General features: G+C 36.8%; 1 protein-coding gene across 21 annotated transcripts in view; it reads left to right on the forward strand.

Moving 5' to 3' along the window:
• The window catches only part of ACBD6 (acyl-CoA binding domain containing 6), a 228727-nt gene that overhangs the window by 93085 nt on the left and 109911 nt on the right, over positions 1 to 25731 (forward strand). For 13 of the 21 annotated variants that reach the window (XR_014264887.1, XR_014264888.1, XR_014264889.1 and 10 more), the window contains one exon: positions 22019 to 22108. The exons of 3 other annotated variants lie outside the window; for them this stretch is intronic. Coding sequence is in view for 11 of the 18 variants with exons in the window: in XM_082465725.1 (XP_082321851.1) it covers positions 22019 to 22108 (90 nt within the window). In the remaining 7 variants the exon portion in view is untranslated. Of the gene's footprint in view, positions 1 to 540; positions 659 to 12753; positions 12806 to 22018; positions 22109 to 25731 lie in introns of those variants that run through there. 5 more of the 21 variants (XM_082465736.1, XM_082465731.1, XM_082465740.1 and 2 more) reach the window with 2 other exon arrangements.

Consider the following 25731-nt stretch of genomic DNA (forward strand, 5'->3'; position numbering starts at 1 on the left):
AGCAGGCCTCTGAACTACAGTTCAAACCACATTATGGTTAAGAGTATTTCAGAATATCTAAATGAGATGGTGTCACCCAGTTAAGATACTTTCTGTGTCTGTATCCATCATATTTCTGTCCATTATAGAAGTTACTAGCTGAAACTTGCAGCAGGAAAATAACTTACATTTGTTCATGTTAAAGGGAGAGACTATTAACATATTTATGTAAAATCTATAGGTAATATAAAAATATTTATAAATAGCTTTAGTATCTTCTATCATTATACCTGAAACAAGTATATTGTCCTTTGCCCAGTAACTGTATTTCTAGAAAACTGTCAAAATTTTGGTAAATCCAATCACTTAAATGCAGGCCCGCTATTTAAAGGGATCCTATACTAAATTATTCTGTAAAATATGTTACTTATTAATTTATTTATTTTGTGAGTAAAACTGTTCACATATTGAGCTTAAACTGTCCCTGAATTATCGTTGTTTAAAAAGGAGCAAAATTTACTAATCACTTTTAATCATTTTTCTCATTCTTTGCTAATGCAGTGAAGATGATCAAAATGACCAGAAGGTGGCAATTGTTAGGAAGAGGACATGCAGTGATCATAGATGATGCGTAGAGTAGATGATCAACTTCTGTATTAATTGAGGGCTCTCTATACAGGTTAGCCCTTAATATTATCTCACTTTTAGGCAGCATCTTTCCTGTAATATATTTTTAGTGACATCTGGAACTGAAAATGTAAGACTGTAATTCTACAGTAAAGTTTGTTCTCCTATAAATAATGAAAGGAGTCAAGAAAGATGTCGCTAGAGAAAAGTGGAAGCCAGATTGTGAAACAGTAACACCGGCTCTTCTGATTCCCACTTGGGTTCTTTTTTTGCCTTTCAGGATCAGAATACATTTTATTTTAGTCAATCAGGCACGATTGCTTCCCTTGATTTTATTGTTGTTTTTAATGTTTGTGCTCATGAGTTAAGATTTTTATGAAGTTAATACATGTGGATAGTTCAAAGGAAATCAAATAGTACTATAAGTCTTACAACAAAAAATGTACTCCCTTATCTGCATCCTTCTCACATTTGATTCTAGCTCCCTTGAGGCAAAAACTTTCAGTGCTTTTAGTTGTATCTTTTGCAATTTACCTACATAATTCTAAATAATATACTTGTATCTCTTGATTTTCCAAGTCTAAACATTACTGATTTTCTTCTATGTTATATTAGGATTTAGCTCTTTTACTCATCTTCCCCCTCTCTCTCCCCACCCTCTTAACATAGTTATATCACAATTTTTAGTGTCAGTTTTCTGATTGCATCTCTATTATATCAGTGTTTTTATTATAATTACAAATTATACTATAATTAATAATGTAATATAGTCAATTATGATTATAATATAACTATATTATTATGACTATGTAAATATTGTTTGTTGCTGAGCTATGGACTGTATTATGTGTATTAGTCAGCTTTTGCTGTAGCAAAAACAAAACAAACAAAACCCCAAACTTCAGTGGCTAACAACATTTATTTCTTGCTCATATCAAAAGCCTTGGAACCAGTTGAGACTCTGCTGGCTTCTACTAGCCTTGTTTGTGCTCAGTTCATCTTGATTTCATATGTCTTCTCATTCTGAGATCTAATCCCAATGGATAGACCCTATATGGGGCAGACAATAAAGGCAGACAGAACCAGACCCCACAAATACATTTAAAGCTTTCCTTGGATGTAGCATGTGTCACATCTACTCACATTCCTTTGTCTAAAACAAGTCACAAGGCCAAGCCCCAGGTCACTATAGTAGGAAGTCTGCTCTGATTACAGGGAAGCAAGGCAAGGGTGGAAAGGGAATGAATAAATTATATAATTATGAATAATGCAATTTATATACCATGGTACAACATTTTGTTTTTCTTAAGGTTAATAATGGCCTCTTTTTTTTTTTTTTTCTTGGTCTTCTATGTTCTTATTGTAATTCTTTCCTCAAATTGCCCAGTAGAGGTCTTCTCTGTGCAGTCAAGCACATCAGGTAATCAATCCCATGTTTTTTTTAGCAGTATCCCTCTGGAACCCTCCTTCCTTCTTCATCTCTAAACTGGACTGGTTGTTCTCTAGGCCTCTCGCATAGATGTCATTCTGGGATTATGCTTTACCACTGTCTTTGGAATTCTCTTCCCCTTTTTCCTGGATTTTTCTGTTTTCTGGATCCCAGGTCTTCATCTTTTATTGTTTACTTCTCTGTTTTGATGGAGTGTCTCGTCCACTAGCATCCTCTTTTATTTATTTCCTGGTTTTGAAGGAGCATTTCCTTTAGTAGCTTCCTGGGTAAATGTTTTGAGATCTTCCTTGTTGAAAATGTTTCTATCAGAGCTCTTGGTGTATTCCATATGCTCAATAAAGATTTGATGAATTATGAGTGAATGAATGAATAAGCAGAAGCAGCATAGTATAATGGTGATGAGCTGGACTACCTGGGTCTAAGTGCTAGCACTGTCACTTCCTAGCTGTATGACCTTTGTCAAGTTCATTCTGTCTCAGGTTCCTAATGTGTAAAATGGGAATAATAATAGTACCTGTGTCAGAATTGTTTTGAGTATTACATATAAGGCACTCAAACAGTACCTGAAACACACATGCCAAGCACTCAAATGTTAGCTGTCTTGATCATCCTTAGTGAATAATATGAATGAAGGATGATGTTATAATGAAGAAATGAAGAAACCACAACTTTTTTTTGTAAAGACTTAATTTTTTTTTTTTTTAAGAACAGAGCAGTTTTAGGTTTTATAATAAATTTGAGAGGAAGGTACAGAGATTTCCCATATGACCCAACATTATTAACATGGTACTTTTTTTTTTTTAAACCAAGGATGAACCTACAGTGATATATCATTACCATCCAAAGTCCATAATTTACTTTAGGGTTCCTCTTGGTGTTGTATATTCTATGTATTTGGACGAATGTATAATGAAATATTCATCATTACAGTATCATACACTCTTTTCACTGCCCTAAAAATCCTATGTGCTCTGAATATTCATATCCCCCGCTCCCCTGGCAACCACTGATCTTTTGGTTGTCTCCATAGTTTTGCCTTTTCCAGAAGGCCATATAGTTGGAATCGCGCAGTATGTAGACTTTTCAGATTGGCTTCTTTCACTTAGTAATGTGCATTTGAGTTTCCTCCATATCTTCTGATGGCTTGAGAGCTCATTTCCTTTCAGCACCGAATAATACTCCATTGTTTAGACGTACCACAGTTTATTTATCCGTTCACCTCTTGAGGACTTTTCTTGGTTGCCTCTGAGTTTTGGCAATTATGAATAAAACTGCTATAAACATCCATGGGCATGTTTTGTGTAGACGTAAGTTTTCAGTTCCTTTGGGTAAATAACAAGGAGTACAATTTGTAGATGATATGGTAAGAGTATGTTTAGTTTATTAAGAAACCACCAAATTGTCTTCCAAAATGGCTGTGCCATCTTGTATTCCTACCATCCATGAATGATGCTCTTTTGTTAGGTATATACACGTTAAGAATTGTTACATCTTCTTGGAGAATTGACCTCTTTATCATTATGTAATACCCTTCTTTATCCCTCATAACTTTACTTACTTTGAAGTTTGCTCTGACTGAAATTAATATAGCTAATCCTGTTTTCCTATTGTGTGTTAGTATGGTATTTTTTTCTCCGTCCATTTACTTTTAATCTATATGTGCCTATATATTTCAAGTAGGTTCTTATAGACAGCATATTGTTGGGTTGTGTTTTTGATCCACTCTGACAATCTGTCTTTTAATTGGTACACTTAGGCCATTGACATTCAGAGTGATTACTGATATAGTTGGATTAATATTTACCATATTTGTTACTGTTTTCTATATGTTGCCCTTGTTCTTTGTTCCTGTTTTTGTCTTCCACTCTTTTCCTGCCTTTTGTGGTTTTAATTGAGCATTTAATATGATTCCATTTTCTTTCCTTTCTTAGCATATCAGTTATGCTTTTTTTGACCTTTTATAGTGGTTGTCCTAGAGTTTGCAATATACATTTATAACTAATCTAAGTCCACTTTCAAATAACATGATACCATCATGGGTAGTGTTAGTGCCTTATAAAAACAAAATATTCCTAATTCCTCCCTCCTGTCCCTTGTATCAATGCTGTCACTCATTTCACTTACATAAAAGCATGCATCAGTATGTATATATGTGTGTTTGTGTATTTGTACACACATAAGATATATATATGATACATAAGCATGTATAATCGAATACATTGTTGCTATTATTTTGAACAAACTGTTATCTTAGATCAATTAAGAGTAAGAAAAATAAAAGTTTTTATAGTACCTTCACTATTCCTTCTTTGATGCTCCTTCTTTCTTTATGTAGATCAGTTTCTGACCTACATTATTTTCCTTCTCTCTAAAGAATTTCTTTTAACATTTCTTGCAAGGGAGGTGTATTGGCAACAGATTTCCTCAATATTTGTTTGAGAAAGTCTTTATTTCTCCTTCACTTTTGAAGGATAATTTCTCAGGATACAGAATTCTAGGTTAGCAGGGGTTTTTCCTCAACAGTTTAAATATGTCACTCCACTCTCTTCTCGCTTGCATGGTTTCTGAGGAGAAGTCTGATGTAATTCTTATCTTTGTTTCTCTATAAGCGATGTGTTTTTTTTCCTCCGGCTTCTTTCAGGATTTTTCTTTATCTTTAATTTGCTGTAATTTGAAAATGATATGCCTAGTGTAGTTTTTGAAGCATTTATTTTCCTTGGTATTCTCTGAGCTTCCTGGATCTGTGGCTTGGTGTCTAGCATTAATTTGAGGAAATTCAGTCATTGTTTCAGGTATTCTTCTGTTCCTTTCTCTGTTTCTTCTCCTTCTGGTATCCCCATTATGCATACATTGTATCTTTTGTATTTGTCCCATAGCCCTTGGATACTCTGTTCTGGGTTTTCTTTCTTTTTTTTTTTTTTTTAAACATCTTTATTGAAGTATAATTGCTTTACAATGGTGTGTTAGTTTCTGCTTTATAACAAAGTGAATCAGTTATACATATACATATGTTCCCATATCTCTTCCCTCTTGCATCTCCCTCCCTCCCACCCTCCCCACCCCACCCCTCTAGGTGGTCACAAAGCACCGAGCTGATCTCCCTGTGCTATGTGGCTGCTTCCCACTAGCTATCTATTTTACATTTGGTAGTGTATATATGTCCATGACACTCTCTCACCCTGTCACATCTCACCCCTCCCCCTCCGCATATCCTCAAGTCCATTCTCTACTAGGTCTGTGTCTTTATTCCCGTCTTGCCACTAGGTTCTTCATGGCCTTTTTTTTTTTTTCCTTAGATTCCATATATATGTGTTAGCATACTGTATTTGTTTTTCTCTTTCTGACTTACTTCACTCTGTATGACAGACTCTAACTCCATCCACCTCACTACAAATACCTCCATTTCATTTCTTTTTATGGCTGAGTAATATTCCATTGTATATATGTGCCACATCTTCTTTATCCATTCATCCGATGATGGACACTTAGGTTGCTTCCATGTCCTGGCTATTGTAAATGGAGCTGCAATGAGCATTTTGGTACATGACTCTTTTTGAACTATGGTTTTCTCAGGGTATATGCCCAGTAGTGGGATTGCTGTGTTGTATGGTAGTTCTATTTGTAGTTTTTTAAGGAACCTCCATACTGTTCTCCATAGTGGCTGTATCAATTTACATTCCCACCAACAGTGCAAGAGTGTTCCCTTTCCTCCACACCCTCTCCAGCATTTATTGTTTCTAGATGTTTTGATGATGGCCATTCTGACCGGTGTGAGATGATATCTCATTGTAGTTTTGATTTGCATTTCTCTAATGATTAATGATGTTGAACATTCTTTCATGTGTCTGTTGGCAATCTGTATATCTTCTTTGGAGAAATGTCTATTTAGGTCTTCTGCCCATTTTTGGATTGGGTTGTTTGTTTTTTTGTTATTGAGCTGCATGAGCTGCTTGTAAATCTTGGAGATTAATCCTTTGTCAGTTGCTTCATTTGCAAATATTTTCTCCCATTCTGAGGGTTGTCTTTTTGTCTTGTTTATGGTTTCCTTTGCTGTGCAAAAGCTTTTAAGTTTCATTAGGTCCCATTTGTTTATTTGTGTTCTTATTTCCATTTCTCTAGGAGCTGGGTCAAAAAGAATCTTGCTGTGATGTATGTCATAGAATGTTCTGCCTATGTTTTCCTCTAAGACTTTGATAGTGTCTGGCCTTACACTTAGGTCTTTAATCCGTTTTGAGTTTATTTTTGTGCATGGTGTCAGGGAGTGTTCTGATTTCACACTTTTACATGTATCTGTCCAATTTTCCCAGCACCACTTATTGAAGAGGCTGTCTTTTCTCCACTGTATATGCTTGCCTCCTTTATCAAAGATAAGGTGACCATATGTGCGTGGGTTTATCTCTGGGCTTTCTATCCTGTTCCATTGATCTATATTTCTGTTTTTGTGCCAGTACCAAACTGTCTTGATTACTGAAGCTTTGTAATATAGTCTGAAGTCAGGGAGCCTGATTCCCCCAGCTCCATTTTTCGTTCTCAAGATTGCTTTGGCTATTCGGGGTCTTTTGTGTTTCCATACAGATTGTGAAATTTTTTGTTCTAGTTCTGTGAAAAATGCCAGTGGTAGTTTGATAGGGATTGCATTGAATCTGTAGATTGCTTTGGGTAGTAGAGTCATTTTCACAATGTTGATTCTTCCAATCCAAGAACATGGTATATCTCTCCATCTATTTGTATCATCTTTAATTTCTTTCATCAGTGTCTTATAATTTTCTGCATACAGGTCTTTTGTCTCCTTAGGTAGGTTTATTCCTAGATATTTTATTCTTTTTGTTGCAATGGTAAACGGGAGTGTTTTCTTAATTTCACTTTCAGGTTTTTCGTCATTAGTGTATAGAAATGCAAGAGATTTCTGTGCATTAATTTTGTATCCTGCTACTTTACCAAATTCATTGATTAGCTCTAGGAGTTTTCTGGTAGCATCTTTAGTATCATGTCATCTGCAAACAGTGACAGTTTCACTTCTTCTTTTCCGATTTGTATTCCTTTTATTTCTTTTTCTTCTCTGATTGCTGTGGCTAACACTTCCAAAACTATGTTGAATAATAGTGGTGAGAGTGGGCAACCTTGTCTTGTTCCTGATCTTAGTGGAAATGGTTTCAGTTTTTCACCATTGAGGACAATGTTGGCTGTGGGTTTGTCATATATGGCCTTTATTATGTTGAGGAAAGTTCCCTCTATGCCTACTTTCTGGAGGGTTTTTATCATAAATGGGTGTTGAATTTTGTCGAAAGCTTTCTCTGCATCTACTGAGATGATCATATGGTTTTTTTATTCTTCAATTTGTTAATATGGTGTATCACATTGATTGATTTGCATATATTGAAGAATCCTTGCATTCCTGGGATAAACCCCACTTGATCATGGTGTATGATCCTTTTAATGTGCTGTTGGATTCTGTTTGCTAGTATTTTGTTAGGGATTTTTGCATCTGTGTTCATCAGTGATATTGGCCTGTAATTTTCTTTCTTTGTGACATCTTTGTCTGGTTTTGGTATCAGGGTGATGGTGGCCTCGTAGAATGAGTTTGGGAGTGTTCCTACCTCTGCAATATTTTGGAAGAGTTTGAGAAGGATAGGTGTTAGCTCTTCTCTAAATGTTTGATAGAATTCACCTATGAAGCCATCTGGTCCTGGGCTTTTGTTTGTTGGAAGGTTTTTAATCACAGTTTCAATTTCAGTGCTTGCGATTGGTCTGTTCATATTTTCTATTTCTTCCTGGTTCAGTCTGGGTAGGTTGTGCATTTCTAAGAATCTGTCCATTTCTTCCAGGTTGTCCATTTTATTGGCATAGAGTTGCTTGTAGTAATCTCTCATGATCTTTTGTATTTCTGCATTGTCAGTGGTTACTTCTCCTTTTTCATTTCTAATTCTATTGATTTGAGTCTTCTCCCTTTTTCTCTTGATGAGTCTGGCTAATGGTTTATCAATTTTGTTTATCTTCTCAAAGAACCAGCTTTTAGTTTCATTGATTTTTGCTATTGTTTCCTTCATTTCTTTTTCATTTATTTCTGATCTGATCTTTATGATTTCTTTCCTTCTGCTAGCTTTGGGGTTTTTTTGTTCTTCTTTCTCTAATTGCTTTAGGTGCAAGGTTAGGGTGTTTATTCGAGATGTTTCCTGTTTCTTGAGGTAGGCTTGTAGTCCTATAAACTTCCCTCTTAGCACTGCTTTTGCTGCGTCCCATAGGTTTTGGGTCGTCGTGTCTCCATTGTCATTTGTTTCTAGGTATTTTTTGATTTCCCCTTTGATTTCTTCAGTGATCACTTCGTTATTAAGTAGTGTATTGTGTAGCCTCCATGTGTTTGTATTTTTTACCGATCTTTTCCTGTAATTGATATCTAGTCTCATAGCGTTGTGGTCGGAAAAGATACTTGATACGATTTCAATTTTCTTAAATTTACCAAGGTTTGATTTGTGACCCAAGATATGACCTATCCTGGAGAATGTTCCATGAGCACTTGAGAAAAATGTGTATTCTGTTGTTTTTGGGTGGAATGTCCTATAAATATCATTTAAATCCGTCTTGTTTAATGTATCATTGAAAGCTTGTGTTTCCTTATTTATTTTCATTTTGGATGATCTGTCCATTGGTGAAAGTGGGGTGTTAAAGTCCCCTACTATGATTGTGTTGCTGTCGATTTCCCCTTTTATGGCTGTTAGTATTTGCCTTATGTATTGAGGTGCTCCTATGTTGGGTGCATAAATCTTTACAATTGTTATACCTTCCTCTTGGATCGATCCCTTGATCATTATATAGTGTCCTTCTTTGTCTCTTGTAATAGTCTTTATTTTAAAGTCTATTTTGTCTAATATGAGAATTGCTACTCCAGCTTTCTTTTGATTTCCATCTGCATGGAATATCTTTTTCCATCCCCTCACTTTCAGTCTGTATGTGTCTCTAGGTCTGAAGTGGGTCTCTTGTAGACAGCATATATATGGGTCTTGTTTTTGTATCCATTCAGCCAGTCTGTGTCTTTTGGTGGGAGCATTTAATCCATTTACATTCAAGGTAATTATCAATATGTATGTTCCTACTCCCATTTTCTTAAATGTTTTGGGTTTGTTATTGTAGGTGTTTTCCTTCTCTTGTGTTTCTTGCCTAGAGAAGTTCCTGTAGCATTTGTTGTAAAGCTGGTTTGGTGGTGCTGAACTCTCTCAGCTTTTGCTTGTCTGTAAAGGTTTTGATTTCTCCATCACATCTGAATGAGATCCTTGCTGGGTAGAGTAATCTTGATTGTAGGTTTTTCTCCTTCATCACTTTAAATATATCCTGCCACTCCCTTCTGGCTTGCAGAGTTTCTGCTGAAAGATCAGCTGTTAACCTTATGGGGATTCCCTTGTGTGTTATTTGTTGTTTTTCCCTTGCTGCTTTTAATATGTTTTCTTTATATTTAATTTTTGACAGTTTGATTAATATGTGTCTTGGCGTGTTTCTCCTTGGATTTATCCTGTATGGGACTCTCTGTGCTTCCAGGACTTGATGAACTATTTCCTTTCCCATATTAGGGAAGTTTTCAACTATAATCTCTTCAAATATTTTCTCAGTCCCTTTCTTCTTCTCTTCTTCTTCTGGGACCCCTATAATTCGAATGTTGGTGCGTTTAATGTTGTCCCAGAGGTCTCTGAGACTGTCCTCAGTTCTTTTCATTCTTTTTTCTTTATCCTGCTCTGCAGTAGTTATTTCCACCATTTTATCTTCCAGGTCACTTTTCCGTTCTTCTGTCTCAGTTATTCTGCTGTTGATCCCATCTAGAGTATTTTTAATTTCAGTTATTGTGTTTTTCATCATTGCTTGGTCCCTCTTTAGTTCTTCTACGTCCTTGTTAAATGTTTCTTGCATTTTGTCTATTCTATTTCCAAGATTTTGGATCATCCTTACTATCATTATTCTGAATTCTTTTTCAGGTAGACTACCTATTTCCTCTTCATTTGTTAGGTCTGGTGTGTTTTGACCCTGTTCCTTCATCTGCTGTGTGTTTTTCTGTCGTCTCATTTTGCTTATCTTACTGTGTTTGGGGTCTCCTTTTCACAGGCTGCAGGTTCGTAGTTTCCGTTGTTTTTGGTATCTGTCCCCAGTGGCTAAGGTTGGTTCAGTGGGTTGTGTAGGCTTTCTGGTGGAAGGAACTAGTGCCTGAGTTCTGGTGGATGAGGCTGGATCTTGTCTTTCTGGTGGGCACGTCCACGTCTGGTGGTGTATTTTGGGGTGTCTGTGGCCTTATTATGATTTTAGGCAGCCTCTCTGCTAATGGATGGGGCTGTGTTCCTGTCTTGCTAGTTGTTTGGCATAGGGTGTCCAGCACTGTAGCTTGCTGGTCGTTGAGTGAAGCTGGGTCTTGATGTTGAGATGGAGATCTCTGAGAGATTTTTGCCGTTTGGTATTACGTGGAGCTGGGAGGTCTCTTGTGGACCAGTGTCCTGAAGTTGGGTCTCCCACCTCAGAGGCACAGCCCTGATGCCTGGCTGGAGCACCAAGAGCCTTTCATCCACACGGCTCAGAGTAAAAGGGAGAAAAAATAGAAAGAAAGAAAGAAAGAAAGGATATAATATAGTGAAGTAAAATAAAGCTATTATAAAGCAAAGCTATACAGACAAAATCTCACCCAGAAGCATATACATATACACTCACAAAAAAAGGAAAAGGGGGAAAATTAATATATCCTGCTCCCAAAGTCCACCTCCTGAATTTGGGATGATTCATTGTCTATTCAGGTATTCAACAGATGCAAGCACATCAAGTTGTTTGTGGAGTTTTAATCCACTGCTTCTGAGGCTGCTGGGAGAGATTTCCCTTTCTCTTCTTTGTTCGCACAGCTCCCGGGGTTCACCTTTGGATTTGGACCCGCCTCTGCGTGTAGGTCGCCTGAGGGCGTCTGTTCCCCGCCCAGACAGAACGGGGTTAAAGGAGCAGCTGCTTCGGGGGCTCTGACTCACTCAGGCCGGGGGGAGGGAGGGGTATGGAGGAGGCGGGGCGAGCCTGCGGCGGCAGAGGCCGGCATGACGTTGCAGCAGCCTGAGGCGCGCCGTGCGTTCTCCCGGGAAAGTTGTCCCTGGATCATGGGACCCTGGCAGTGGCGGGCTGCACCAGCTCCCGGGAGGGGCGGTGTGGAGAGTGACCTGTGCTCTCACACAGGCTTTTTGGTGGCGGCAGCAGCAGCCTTAGCGTCTCACGCCTGTCTCTGGGGCCCGCACTGATCGCCGCGGCTCGCGCCCGTCTCTGGAGTTCGTTTAGGCGGCGCTCTGAATCCCCTCTCCTTGCGCGCCGCGAAACAAAGAGGCAAGAAAAAGTCTCTTGCCTCTTCGGCAGCTGCAGACTTTTTCCCGGACTCCCTCCCAGCCAGCTGTGGTGCGCTAACCCCTTCAGGCTGTGTTCACACCGCCAACCCCAGTCCTCTCCCTGCGATCCGACTGAAGCCCGAGCCTCAGCTCCCAGCCCCCGCCCGCCCCGGCGGGTGAGCAGACATGCCTCTCGGGCTGGTGAGTGCTGCTCGGAGCCGAGCCTCCGTGCGGGAATCTCTCTGCTTTGCCCTCCGCACCCCTGTGGCTGCGCTCTCCTCCGTGGCTCCGAAGCTCCCCTCTCCGCCACCCACAGTCTCCGCCCGCGAAGGGGCTTCCTAGTGCATGGAAACCTTTCCTCCTTCATGGCTCCCTCCCACTGGTGCAGGTCCCGTCCCTATTCTTTTGTCTCTGTTATTTCTTTTTTCTTTTGCCCTACCCAAGTACGTGGGGAGTTTCTTGCCTTTTGGGAGGTCTGACATTTTGTGCCAGCGTTCAGTGGGTGTTCTGTAGGAGCAGTTCCACGTGTAGATGTATTTCTACTGTATCTGTGGGAAGGAAGGTGATCTCCGCATCTTACTCTTCCGCCATCTTCTCTCCGGCCCATAAACCAATTTTGTACGTAACAAAAGACAAAGGAAACCCCCCCAAAAGTTTTTACTTATGATTTCTCTTGGGTGAGGTACTAACCTGGGTTAAAAAGCAACATTTTCAGAACAGTCTGAAGAAAGGCCTGATGTTCTAGGGGGCTGGATAAAGGCAGAGCAAGTCTCAGAGAGCAGGGGAAAGACTTTTTTTTTTTTTTTTTCCAGTCTTTGTTCTCTTCACTTTTCAGTTTTTGAGGATTCTATTGATACATCTTCTAGCTCAGAGATTCTTTCTTCAGCCATGTCTGGTATACTAATAAGCCCATCACAGGCATTTTTAAAATTTCTGTTACAGTGGTTTTTTTATCTCTATCATTTCTTTTTGGTTATTAGGATTTCCATTTCTCTGCTTACATTGTCTATCTGTTCTTGCATGGTGCCTGCTTTATTCATTAGAGCCCTTAGCATATTAATCATAGTTGTTTTAAATTCTCAACCTGATAATTCCAACATCTCTGCCCTGTTTCATTCTGATGCTTACTCTGTTTCTTCAAATTGTGGATTTTTTGCCTTTTGCTTTATATTGTAATTTTTACTGATAGCTGGACTTGATATACCAGATAAAAGGAACTGCTATAAATAGGCCCTTAGTAATGTGGTGGTGAGGTGTTGAGGAGATGGTCCTATGGTCCTATGATTCGGTCTCAGTTTTGTAGTGAGCCTATGCCTCTGGACTGGGAATCTCACAAATGTTTCTCATTTTTTTTTCCTCCCCCTTTAGATGGGACAGAATGGCTGGAGTTGACTGGAGTTGGGTATTTCCCTTCCCCCAGGTCAGTTAGGGTCTGATAATACCCCAACAGGTTAGGTGCTGGTTAACCAGTTTCCCCTGAAGGCAGGCGGTTTTGAGACCAACAGAGTGCTTTGGCATATTTCAGAATGGTTAATTTCCCCTCCCCCTGCCAGAAGCATGAGGGGATGTTTCTCTGACATTTATTGTGGGAACCTACTCAAGCTCCTAGAAGTAAATCTCACACTATTGGGGGGGTGGGGATAGAGGGGTTGAGTAGATGCCCTTGGAGTTTTTAACCCTCAGAGTTGTCTGCACTGTGCCTTCCTCAATTCATTAATTACAGTCAGGTTTTCCTACCTGGCTCTGATTCCCCAGGTGGTTTCCACTTGTGAGGCTCTGCTCCAGGATGTCGAGTTCACCTATCTGTCTCTCTAGTCTCAGGGGCAGTGGTTTGCCCTGTGTCTTTCCCTTTCTTATGGATCTAAGAATTGTTGATTTTTCAGTCTCTTCAGCTTTCTTGTTTGTTGTTAGGACGGAGTGGCAACTTCCTAGCTCCTTATATATGGAACTGGAAACGAAAAGCCCACTTAACTGTTCAAGGTCACTTTTTCACTGGAAATGACTGTGTATGTACTATATTATCCCTGTTAGAATTCTCCATCTTTCAAATAATACTATTTTATGCAGTGTGGGTTATAGTTTACAGAGTACTTTCCCCATATTTACAACTCTGTAAGGTACTTTCACTTATTACCGTGTTGTCTTCACAACAGCCCTGTAAGGTAGATGTTATCCTTATTTCACAGACAGGAGCTATTTCAGAGATGTACACGTTACTTGTTTGAATACATACAACTGCTAAGTGGAAATGCAGGACTGAGAGAGTGTTCTTTTCACCACTGGATTTAAGAAGGATAATCAATTTCCAGTCGACCCTGCTACTGTTGTGCTCTGATTTGCAACAATTTCTTTTATAAAATAGTCAAATCCACCTGTGACCTCTGCAAGGATCATTGGGCAGCAATGTTAGGGATAAAATAAATGTCCAGAACTCAAATAGCTTACACTAAACACCATTTTTTTGTGAAAATAAAAGTAACACTTGTAAAATATCTTGCTTCTGTCATTTAGTGACTTTGATATAGTGCGGTTTCCCAGGTCTTCCAGTTTGTTACCCATGCAGCTACCTTTCCCCCAAGTCTGCCAGAACACTTGTGTTTCCATGAACAGATGAAGTGCTTACACATTCATAGACTGAGACACCCAGAATTCAGTTGGGTTCTCTCATTGCTCCAAGCAGATTTCTGCCCTTTCAGCCATGACAACTCAGGCTGGGCTCTGAATACTGATGGCAAGTCCTTTTATTATTAATCAGGGATTTGTATGAATTAATTTAAGAACGTGAGGGAGGTGGGAGCTTAAAATTAGAATCAAACTTGACATCCTAAATAAAATAAAGGGTACTGCTTCATGACACTTAAAGCTCTAGCAAATAAAACAACTTTGCAAGTTTTGATGATGGATTAAAAGTATATAATCTCAAAGTTAAGTTGCTAGCTAAATACTTTTAACCCCTTTATCAGAAAAAAGACATTTCCCTACTATAATAAGTTGGGTAACAATTACAATTTTGAAAGGACATCCAGGTCTTCTAGGTGTTTGTCTAATATTTGAACTTGAGTTATTTCACTGCTGATTGCCTAAGATTCTTTGGGATGGTATACGACTTTATTTAAAATGTTCATTCAGCAGATTCAGCCCAATTTCAGTCTTTCCCTGAGATGATTAAAAATTACATTTATTGCACTTAAAATTTTTTGTGAGCACATAGAGAAATTTAATTATAGTCATAACATGATAAGCCACATTTGCACTCCCACATATTGAAATAAACATAATTATTATATTGCCTAAAATGCTTAGATTTGAATCTATAGCTATCATAGTACATGAACATATATATATATATAAAATGCCTTTTAAATAAAATATTCCTATTCTATAATGAAGTTATTTTATTATGCACAAGTATAGTTCCTGGTGTGTATCTTTTATTTAAGTTGTAATTGCTACAAATATAGTAAGGCATATATTTCTAATTTGAGAAAATTACGTGGTGTTTCCTACTGATACGGTAATTAGGATGCTGTCTATATTTCATGTAATAGAAAAAAGTTCTGTAGTTATACTTACTATTCAGGACACTGTAGGTTCCAAGTTTATAGCATCATGGTGTTCTATGTACTCATTTTTTATTTAAATTACAGCTTTTATTAAATTTTTTAATCATTTGCAGAAATGTTTGGAAATTGAGGTGTAGATAATATGAAGAGAGATGTGAAGATCTAAAAGCTTATACATTTTTTAAAATGGTGCTTCAACTTTTATTTTTTGAGTCAGTTAATATAACTCTTCACACATGCCGCATATTTATAGTTCTTCCAAGAAAATATCTTGGATGATTTAAATAATTTATAAAGTATGCTTAATATTTGAACAGAATATTTCTTATCAATCATCAGGCACATATTATGTCTGCACAGTTCTTGTCACACAATTTATTTTTCAGATCAGTGCCATATACAGTAGACACTGAATACATGCTTCTTAGTGATATTTAAATAATATTTTGTTTATTTCTAATTAATTTATTTTTGGCTGTGTTGGGTCTGGTTGCGGTGCGCGAGCTTCTCATTGTGGTGTCTTCTCTTGTTGCAGAGCACGGGTTCTAGATGCGTGGGCTTCAGTAGTTGTGGCACACGGGCTCAGTAGTTGTGGCACACGGGCTCTAGAGTGCAGGCTCAGTAGTTGTGGCTCACGGGCTTAGTTGCTCCGTGGCACGTGGGATCTTCCCAGACCAGGGCTCAAACTCATGTCCCCTGCATTGGTAGGCGGATTCTTAACCACTGCGCCACCAGGGAAGTCCCTTAAATAGTATTTTAAACTTTTACATTAATTTAAATTTGTTTTAGAACAAATGTAGCAATATAATAATATTTGAACGAATTAGATGACATTATTCCAGTGCAGCTATCATCACTCCCCCAAGAAGCATTCATACAATTCATTGGTTTTTCCATAGATTTTTGTCTAATACACTCAAAAATTCCTCTTTTATTGAGCTACTTCTTTAGTTAAGTTCTTTCTGTCCTTTTGAAGGTCTAATTTTATACCATTTTCCATATGTTTATTGATTCTTTCAAATACTTTGAAGAAGATCACCTTTCTCTTGACTCCATTCCTTTCTGTACTTTCTTTGTTTTAAACAATGGTTTCATGAGCAGTGATGGGGGGCCTCTGTGTTTTGTTTTGTTTTGTTTTTTTAAAATTTATTTATTTTTATTTATTTATGGCTGTGTTGGGTCTTCGTTTCTGTGCGAGGGCTTTCTGTAGTTGCGGCAAGCGGGGGCCACCCTTCACCGCGGTGTGAGGGCCTCTCACTATCGCGGCCTCTCTTGTTGCGGAGCACAGGCTCCAGACGTGCAGACTCAGTAATTGTGGCTCACGGGCCCAGTTGCTCCGCGGCATGTGGAATCTTCCCAGACCAGGGCTCGAACCCGTGTTCCCTGCATTGGCAGGCAGACTGCCAACCACTGCGCCACCAGGGAAGCCCACTTGCTTTGTTTTAAATTTGTGGCTCATGTCAGAATACAGTTTACATGCTTTTGGCTTGAGAAACTGCTGCAAAATCTGGCAAAACTGACAGTACTAACCTAACAAAGAAGCAAAAGGTTTAAGAGGCAGAGTCAGTGTACTAAGGCTCAATTTATGCTTCTATTTAAGAAAGGAAGGAAAAAATGCATCCTCTTAAATAACTTTGTACACTTGAGTATATGTTAGTTCAGTTATGTAGTTGATTAATGTATTAATTTGAAGGAACTCTGTTTATTCACACTAATAATTGAGAAATGCATTCTAAACTGTCAAATTATGCTCATTTGTATTAATACAGGCAGCACCATTTAAAAATCAAGCCTATGGTAATACTTTACACCAAGAAACTCATACTTAATGCAAAATGAGAAAATAGTGAAAGTCATTTAAATCTTATGAGCTTTGGCAGCATACTTCTTTTTGATTTTTTTATCATGGTAAAATATACATAACAAAATTCACAGATTTAACCATTTTCAAGTGTACAGTTCTGTGTCATTAAGTACTTTTACATTGTTTAACCATCACCACCGTTTATCTCCAGAACTTTTTCATCTTCCCCAACTGAAATTCTGGACCTATTAAACACTAACTCCTCATTCCTCCCCTTCCCACAGCCCCTGGCAGCCACCATTCTACTTTCTGTGTCTATGAATCTGACTACTCTAGGTACTTCGTGTAAATGGAATCATACAATCATACACAAGCTCTCTTGAGACTGGCTTATTTCAGTTAGCATAATGTCTTCAAGGTTCGTCCATGTTATAACATGTCAAAGTTTCCTTCTTTTTTAAAATGAATGATATTTATATGTATATACTGCATTTTGTTTATTTAAATATCCATCTGTGGACAATTGGGTTGCTTTCATATTTTGGCTATTGTGAATAATGCGGCTGTGAATGTGGGTGTGCAAATTTTTATTTGATTTTTTCCAACACTTTATTATGAAAATTTGTAAACATACAGGAAAGTTGAAAGAATTTTACAGTGAACATCTATATCCCTACCACTAGATTCTACCACTAGTTATTTTACTATGTTTGCTTTATCAATATCTAGCCGTTTCTCTATCCATCCATCAATTGATCTTATGTTTGATGCATTTCAGAGTATTTTATAGACAATAAATTTTCTTCTAAATGCTTCAGCATACATATCATTAACTAGAGTTCAGTATTAGTTTGGGTCTTCTTTTAAGGTAACATGTATATATACAATGAAATGCACAAATCTGAAGTGCACATTCAGTTAATTTTGACAAATGCCTGTGTAACCGAAACTCCTGTCAAGATATAGAACATTACTGTCACCCCAGAAGATTCCCTCATGCCCCATCCCAGGTGGTTCTTTCTCCTAATCGTACAAAGGTAACCACTGTTCTGATAATTCTTCTACCATAGATTGGTTTTGCCTGTTCTAGAACTTTATATAGATGGAATCATAATATGTACTTTTTTGTGTAAGGCTTCTTTCATTTAGCATAGTGTTTTTGAAGTTCATTGATATTGTCATATAGATCAGTATTTCCTTCCTTTATATTGCTGACTATTATTCCATTGTATGAATATGAATACATCATAGTGTATTTATCCATTATCTTCTGATGGACACCTGGCTACCTTATTATTATCAGTGGATTACTTATTACTTTATACAGGATGAAGTAATATCTCCCTTGCTTACTCCTTAACCCTTTAGTTACTAACATTATGGCTTAGTAAATGCTTATAAAGGGAGTTTCTAAAGTAGTGTATTTAAAATCCTTCTGAATTCCCTGATAGCTCAGCAATACCATTTCCTTTTACCTTAGATCTTAGCCAGTGAAGGAGATCAAGTATTCACTTATTTTAAATGTGTATTAGCTTCCATGCTAGCCACATCTTGAGATCATAAACTACCACCCAATCCTACTGCTGTCTGAGTTTTTGAAAGAACATTGTTGGTTCACTAATGAGGGGTGGGTGGAAGTAGGAGGCTTTGTGTAGTTTCTGGTGGTTGCAGGTGGGGGAGTTCTCACTGTAGCCAGCTGCTACACTGGCAGCAGCAAAGGGTAGAAGATAGGGATAGGAGAGAGGAAGCAGAGACACTACAGGTTATTGGTAGCTGAAGTCAATCAATTGTAAATTGAAACCCAATTTTTTGGAGAGAGAAATTCAAGTCAACCTATTTGCAGTATTTCACTTAGTAATTAGACAGTACTATACCATACCATCTTTGATAGAATGGCAACTCTTAACAAATTTAAACATACCAACTTTGCCATGTTTTTGTCTACTGTATGTATGGTGTACATGCTTGTTTGTATCTGTTCTCAAAATACCCTAAGAACATCGAGTCATTTTATAATACCATCTCTTTTCATTTAATTTGTGATATCCAGGAGAAAATCTAATTTTTAAAAATTCTACATGGTTTAAGAAGAGGTAACCAAGGATATCAAAGAAGCATATAAAATATTAAGACCCACTCTGTATTTTCCAGAAAGTATGAAAGTAATACCACTTAATAGGTTAGCTGCCACCCTGCACTTTCCAAGCACTTTAGAGTCATTCATCTGTCTGAGGTAATACGGTATTTGCACCCTTGGTTAACAGATGGGAACTCTTTCTTCCCCGCTGTGTTTCACTGTATTTGAATTCCAGAATTTATCCAGAGCTCTCCAAACAGTGCTTGTGGTCTTCTGCTGGCCTAACAAAGATTCCTTTTAATAATGGCTTTCCCCACAAATATCCCAAATAGTTCTGCGATATTCTTTCAGAAGTTATTAAAACTAGAAGCAACAAACAATTGCCAGCTTTTGTGGTAACAGTAAAAATAAATTTAACTTGAAAATTTGTAAGAGATTATATCATTCATAGAAGATAAAACAATTATATCTAAAAATAGGTAAAATATCTCATAAGTTTGTATAAAATCTTTAAGCAAATATAAATTTAATGTGCACCTAATTGATGGTTTTCCTTCTGGAAGAGAAATTATGGAATCCTATATCTAAAATAATTTAATAAATTTAATAATTGCATTATATTGGTCCATATATGTTTATGGTTAACAAAGAGAAAGGAAAGAAACCACAGGTGTTTATTTACTGATTTTATCAGTAGGGGTTACGAAGATAGTATCTCTGCAAATTACTGGTTATTTATTACTTGAACTAATAATCTTAAATTAGAGTATGTTTACAGGAACTCTACAATTTGAAAAAGTAAAGAGTTGTCACATTCAGATACCTGGTTGTGCTGATCTTTGTTCATTTAAATGCAGGATATTTGAAGGCAAAAATTCCAAAGCCTGATTTATTTTATCTATGCTTATTTACAAGTATGTTTAATCCTGCTCTTGTTTTTGAACTTCTTAATGCTGCATAAAAATATTAATCATTAGGTGGTCTTAATGTAGCTATCTTCAGCACTTCTGCAGAAAGTCATTGTCAGAGAATTCATTCTAATTCAAGGTTAATTAGTGTACCATTAAAATAATGTGTTACAAAAATTAATTACATTGCAGGTCAGAAAACCTGTTAAAAAGCATAGTGTAAATGTCTGAGAGCACATCATCCTCCTTAAAACATTGCTATACAAGTGCCACCCTTCTAGAAAATATATCCAAAGTGAAAATCACTACTGAGGTCCAGTCATAGGTGTTTCCTCTAAAGTAAATTTTTGGCACCACATATGGGAAATTTAAAATATAACTCCCCATTAACAGTAAAATGCGTTGCTTGTCTGCTTTCCCACCGAAACAGCTAAGGATTTATAATTTAGCATTAGTCGATGTAACCCTGTTGGGTTAAACCTAAGGAGAAATCAGGAATCTGGTTGAGAAATAGAAATTATCTGTACATCTTGTAGTAAAAATACTAGATATATTAATATTATGTTTTCTTACTTAACTATTAGGTACTTCTGGTAGGTGCCCTGTGTAAGTCTATCAGACATCATTTTAACTATGTAGTAATTCTTGTTAATAATTTAACTTAATAGCCATAAAGTGTACAGTTAAAATTAGAACTAAGGATGATACAGACTTTGACATTTTATCTGATTATTTTAATGTAAAAGCTGTGGAGCAATTACATTGAACTATAAAATATTTTATACATTGGTATTAGTTCTGAGAGTCTAATTAGAATATCTGTTTATTCATATGGAGGGTTTTGAAATTAGTGCTCTAGTAACACTAAATCAGTACACATTAGAGCTGGAGAACATTTAACATAGGCAGCTCTATTCTCTCCTCCACAATACATTTTTTACTTGGCTTTAAGAATTGTCTCCATTTAAAAAATTTTTTAGTGGGCTCTGAACAAACTAGTTTTGCTGTTACAATAAACTGTGAATGATTTGCCCACGTTTTAAAATTTTCTGCTTCCCTTCCTCTTTGGATTTTGTGTAAGCCTATTGAAAAACAGATATTCACAGGTAAGTAAAAATAAATTGAGCAAATGAAAGAAAAAGAAAAGGACAATTTGTAAGGAAGAAGTTGCATTACTGTTTTTGTTTGTTTGTTTCAAGAATAGTTCCTGGTTTAATTAGTTGAACTAATAGGTATGTGAAGAGAGTCTGAAAGGTGAAGTGTGTGAGTTTAGAAAAGCTTTCTTGAAAGGTGCTTTTTACTTTAAAGTCATCTTTGTCCCAGCTTATATCTGCTTAAATCTTTTCTAAAATGACATAAAGCAGGGATTTCAACTTAATTTGGAAAAACATTCCATTCTTTAAAAAATGACATCACTACCACCCTGAAAAAAGTAGTGTTAAGCCATACATCACTCATTTCTTCAGAAAAGCCCTTACCTTTGGGGGTTTTGTTTATTCTTTGGACCAAGTAGGCTCCTTTCATTAACTAAACCAGGATTTCTGACAGTGGAGAAAAGAATTAACACATTGAGAGTAACTGTTCATCCTTGGTAGACAACAGTTAAAATTAATGTTTCATATTTAGTATTTTTGTCTCCTAACAGTTAATATCTATTCTGTTTTACAAGTGGCTTTCACAGTCAACATTTGAAGATAAACACTAGCAGACTTTACTAATGTTTTGGGGATATTTCAGGGTGTAAATTTGGGATATGAAGGGGAAATGCTTAGTTTCAAAGTGATTAAATTTTCTTACATTTTAAGGAATAAACGTGAGGAAATTTAGATAAACTGCATTTAGATTATGATCTCTACCTAGGTTTAAGTACTCATTTTTTTTTTTATCCATAGGATTTTTTTCACTAGAAGTGGACATAATTTAAAACTATCTCTTACCTTTATAGAGTACTTTAAAATTTACAAAGCATTATTTTGTAACTCATTCATTCAACAAATGTTACTGGTATTATTGTTGTTAGTGTTACCCCCACGCTGTGGGTGAGGAAACTGTTCAGGCTGAAGAAAGTCACTGGGCTAGTACAGAACAGATTCCAGAAGTAGAACTCAGGATTTTCTATTGATTTCCAGTCTGCTGCTTTTCCCATAGAACATTTTATATCAATCATTCTTAGAATAGTTAACCTACATTTTTGCACATTACTCTTTCTTCAGACCTTATATCTTTTATATGGTCCCACAGCTGGATTAACAAATTCATTTATCTTTTTCTGTGTTTTTAGGGCAGAGCTCTACTCCATTGGGCTTGTGATCGAGGACATAAGGAACTAGTCACAGTCCTGCTACAACATAGGGCTGATATTAACTGTCAGGTAAGAGTGATGAAAAGGGAGCTTTTTTTAAAAAATTGGGGTAAAATCCACATAAAATAAAATTTACCATATTAACAATTTTAAAGTGTATGGTCGAGTGGCATTAATACATTTAACAATGTGCAACCATCACTACTGTCTTGTCCTGCAGCATTTTCATCACCCCGGAAGTACGCTTTGTACCCATTAAGCAGTCACTCCCTATTTTCCCCTCACTCCAGACCTTAGCAACAACTAATCTGCTTTCTCAATGGATTTGCCTTTTCTAGATATTTCATATAAATGGAGTCATAAAATATGTGGCCTTTGTTTCTGGCTTCTTTCACTTGGCATATTTTCAAAGATTATCCATGTTGTAACATGTAACAGTACTTCATTCCTTTTTGTGGCTAAATAATATTCCGTTGTATGGATAGACCACATTTTACCAGTTCATCAGCTGATGAGCAGTTGGGTTGTTTCCACCCTTTGGCAGTTGTGAATAATTGCGGTGAACAATTTGTGTACATGTTTTTGTTTAAACACTTGTTTTCAGTTCTTTTGGTTCTGTACCTAGGAGGAGAATTTAAGTTATATGGTAATTTGATGTTAACTTTTTGAGGAACCTCCAAACTTTTCCACAGGAGCTACACCATTTTACATTCCCACCAGCAATTCATGAATGTTCCAATTTTTCCACTTCTTCACCAATACACATTATTTTTCTGTTCATTAGCCATTCTAGTGGGCATGAAGTGATATCTCATCATGGTATGGTTTTGATTTGCATTTTCCTAATGACTAATGATGTTGAGTATCTTTTCATGTACTTGTTGACAGTTTATATGTCTTCTTTGGAAAAATGTCTATTTAAGTGTTTCACCCCTTTTTAAACTGAGTCGTCTTTTATATTTAAGATCTAAAAATTCTTTATATATATTCTAGACATTAGACCATTATCAGATGTATGATTTGCAGATATCTTCTCCCTTTTCGTGGGCTGTCTTTTTGCTTTCTTAATAGTGTCCTTTGGTGCATGTAAAGTTTTTAATTTTGATGAAGTCCAGTGTATCTATTTCCTTTTGTTGGTTGTGCTTTTGGCATCATACCTAAGAAACCTTTGCCAAATCCAAGGTCGTTAAGATTTACCCCGAAGTTTTCTTTCTTTCTTTTTCTCTATTTTTTTTTTGACTGTGGCAAAATATATATAACATAAAATTTACCACTTTAACCATTTTAAGTGTACAGTTCTGTGGCATTAACTACTTTTATGGTGTTCAACCATCACCACCATTAATCTCTAGAACCTTTTCATCTTCTCCAATTGAAACTCTGTACTCAAAACTAGCTCCCCATTCCCCACCCCACCCCCTCAGCCCCTGGCAGCCACCATTCTACTTTCTCTCTTCATGAATTTGACTACTCTAGATACCTCACATAAGTAGAATCATACAATATTTGTCCTTTTGTGACTGGCTTATTTCACTTAGCATAATGTCTTCAAGGTTCATCCCTGATGTAGCATGTGTCAGAATTTCTTTCCTTTTTAAAACTAAATAATGTTGCATTGTATGTATATACCATATTTTGTTTATCCAGATATCCATCTACAGACACTTAGGTGACTTTCATCTTTTGGCTATTGTGATTAATACTTCTATGAATATGGGTAACAAATGTCTGTTTGAGTCCTTGCTTTCACTTCTTTTGAGTATATACCCAGAAGTGGAATTGCTGGATCATATGGTAATTCTTTGTTTAATGTTTTGAAGAATCACCATGCCATTTCCACAGTGGCTGCAGCATTCTACCTTCCCATCAACAGTGCACAGTTGTTCCAGTTTCTCCAAATCCTTACCAACACTTGTTATTTTCTGTATTTCTGATATTAGCCATCCTGGTGGGTGTGAAGTGGTATCTCATTGTGGTTTTAATTTCACTTCCATAATGATTAATGATGTTGAACATTATTAATGTTGAACAATCAGTTTTGGCCATTTGTATATCTTCTTTGGAGAAATGTCTGTTCATGTCTTTTGCCCATTCTTTAATTGGGTTGTTAGGGGTTTTTTTGTTGTTAAGCTGTAAGAAGTCTTTATATAGTCTGGATATCAACCCCTTATCAGATGCACAATTTACAAATATTTTCTCCCATTCTTTGGGTTTTCTTTCACTCTGCTGATAATAGTGTCCTTTGATGCACAATAGTTTAAAATTTTGATGAATTTCAACTTATGTATTTTTCCTTTTGTTGCCTGTGTTTTTGGTGTCATATCCAAGAAATTATTGCAAAATGCCATGCCATGAAGCTTTTTCCCAGGTTTTCTTTAAGAGCTTTATAATTTTAGCTTTGTTTTTTGACCCATTTTGAGTAAAAGGTAACGTAAGGGTCCAGCTTCATTTTTTTGCATGTGGATATTCAGTTTTCCCAGCACCATTTGTTGAGAGGCTGTCCTTTCTTCACTGAATGGTCCTGACACCCCTTGTCAAAAATCACTTGACCATATATGCAAGAGTTTGGGATCTCTATTCTATTCCATCGGTCTATATGTCTGTCTTTATGCCACTACTACACTGGTTTGATTACTGTAGCTTTGTAGTAATTTTTGAAATCAGGAAGTGTGAGACTTCCAACTTGTTTTTCTTTTTCAAGATTGTTTTGGCTATTCTGGGTCCCTTAAGTTTCCATATGAATTTTAGGATGGATTTTTCTAATTCTACGAAAAAGTCATTGGGGTTTTGATGAGGTTGCATTGAATCTGTAGATCGATTTGGGGAGTACAGGTTTCCCCTGCTCTCTGAAAGTAAAGCATTCCTATGAAACCTTTTATAAGCCAAAATGATGTAAAGCAAAGAAGCAGTTACCTTAGGACACATCTTGCTAATGAATGCACAAAGTAAACTGAGATAAAGCACAGATGCTCACACAGTTAAAAGTTATGGTGGCTTCGTGCTGAGATGCACAGTGTAGTTCCTGGAGAAGGAGCTAGGTGGTGCCACTCTTGGTGCTCAGGGTGCGCGCTGCCTCTACAATAGCCAGCTGCAAAACAAAGGGCAAGCCCTGGTTTTGCTTTTCGCCTTTTTTTGTGAAAGCAAAAATCGTCTTCAGATTTCTTTCGGTTAGCAAAAATAGGTAATAATGTAGGTCTTTAGTAAAAGTGAAGTGGCATAAAGCAGACTTTTGAAAAGCAAGAGATACCTGTATTGTCATCTTAACAATGGTAAGTCTTCCAATCCATGGAATGGCCTTTCTTTGTGTCTCTAATTTCTTTCAGCATTGTTTTATAATTTTCAGTGTACAGTACGTTTGCCTCCTTGGTTTAGTTTATTCCTGAGTATTTTATTCTTCTTTGACACTATTGTAAATGAAACTATTTTCTAAATTTCTTTTTTTGATTATTCATTGTTAGTGTTTAGAAATGCAAGTGATTTTTGTGTGTTGATTTTTTATCCTGCAACTTTGCTGAATTTGCTTATTCTAACAGCTTTTTGTGGAATCTTAAGGGTTTTCTACATATAAGATATGTTATCTATGAACAGAGATAATTTTACTTCTTCCTTTCCAACTTGGATGCCTTTTATTTCATTTTCTTGCCTAATTGCTCTGACTAGACCTTCTAGTACTATGTTGAATAAAAGTAGTG

This window comes from Balaenoptera physalus (assembly GCF_965194825.1).
Source record: "Balaenoptera physalus genome assembly, chromosome: 1".
Classification (NCBI taxonomy): domain Eukaryota; kingdom Metazoa; phylum Chordata; class Mammalia; order Artiodactyla; family Balaenopteridae; genus Balaenoptera; species Balaenoptera physalus.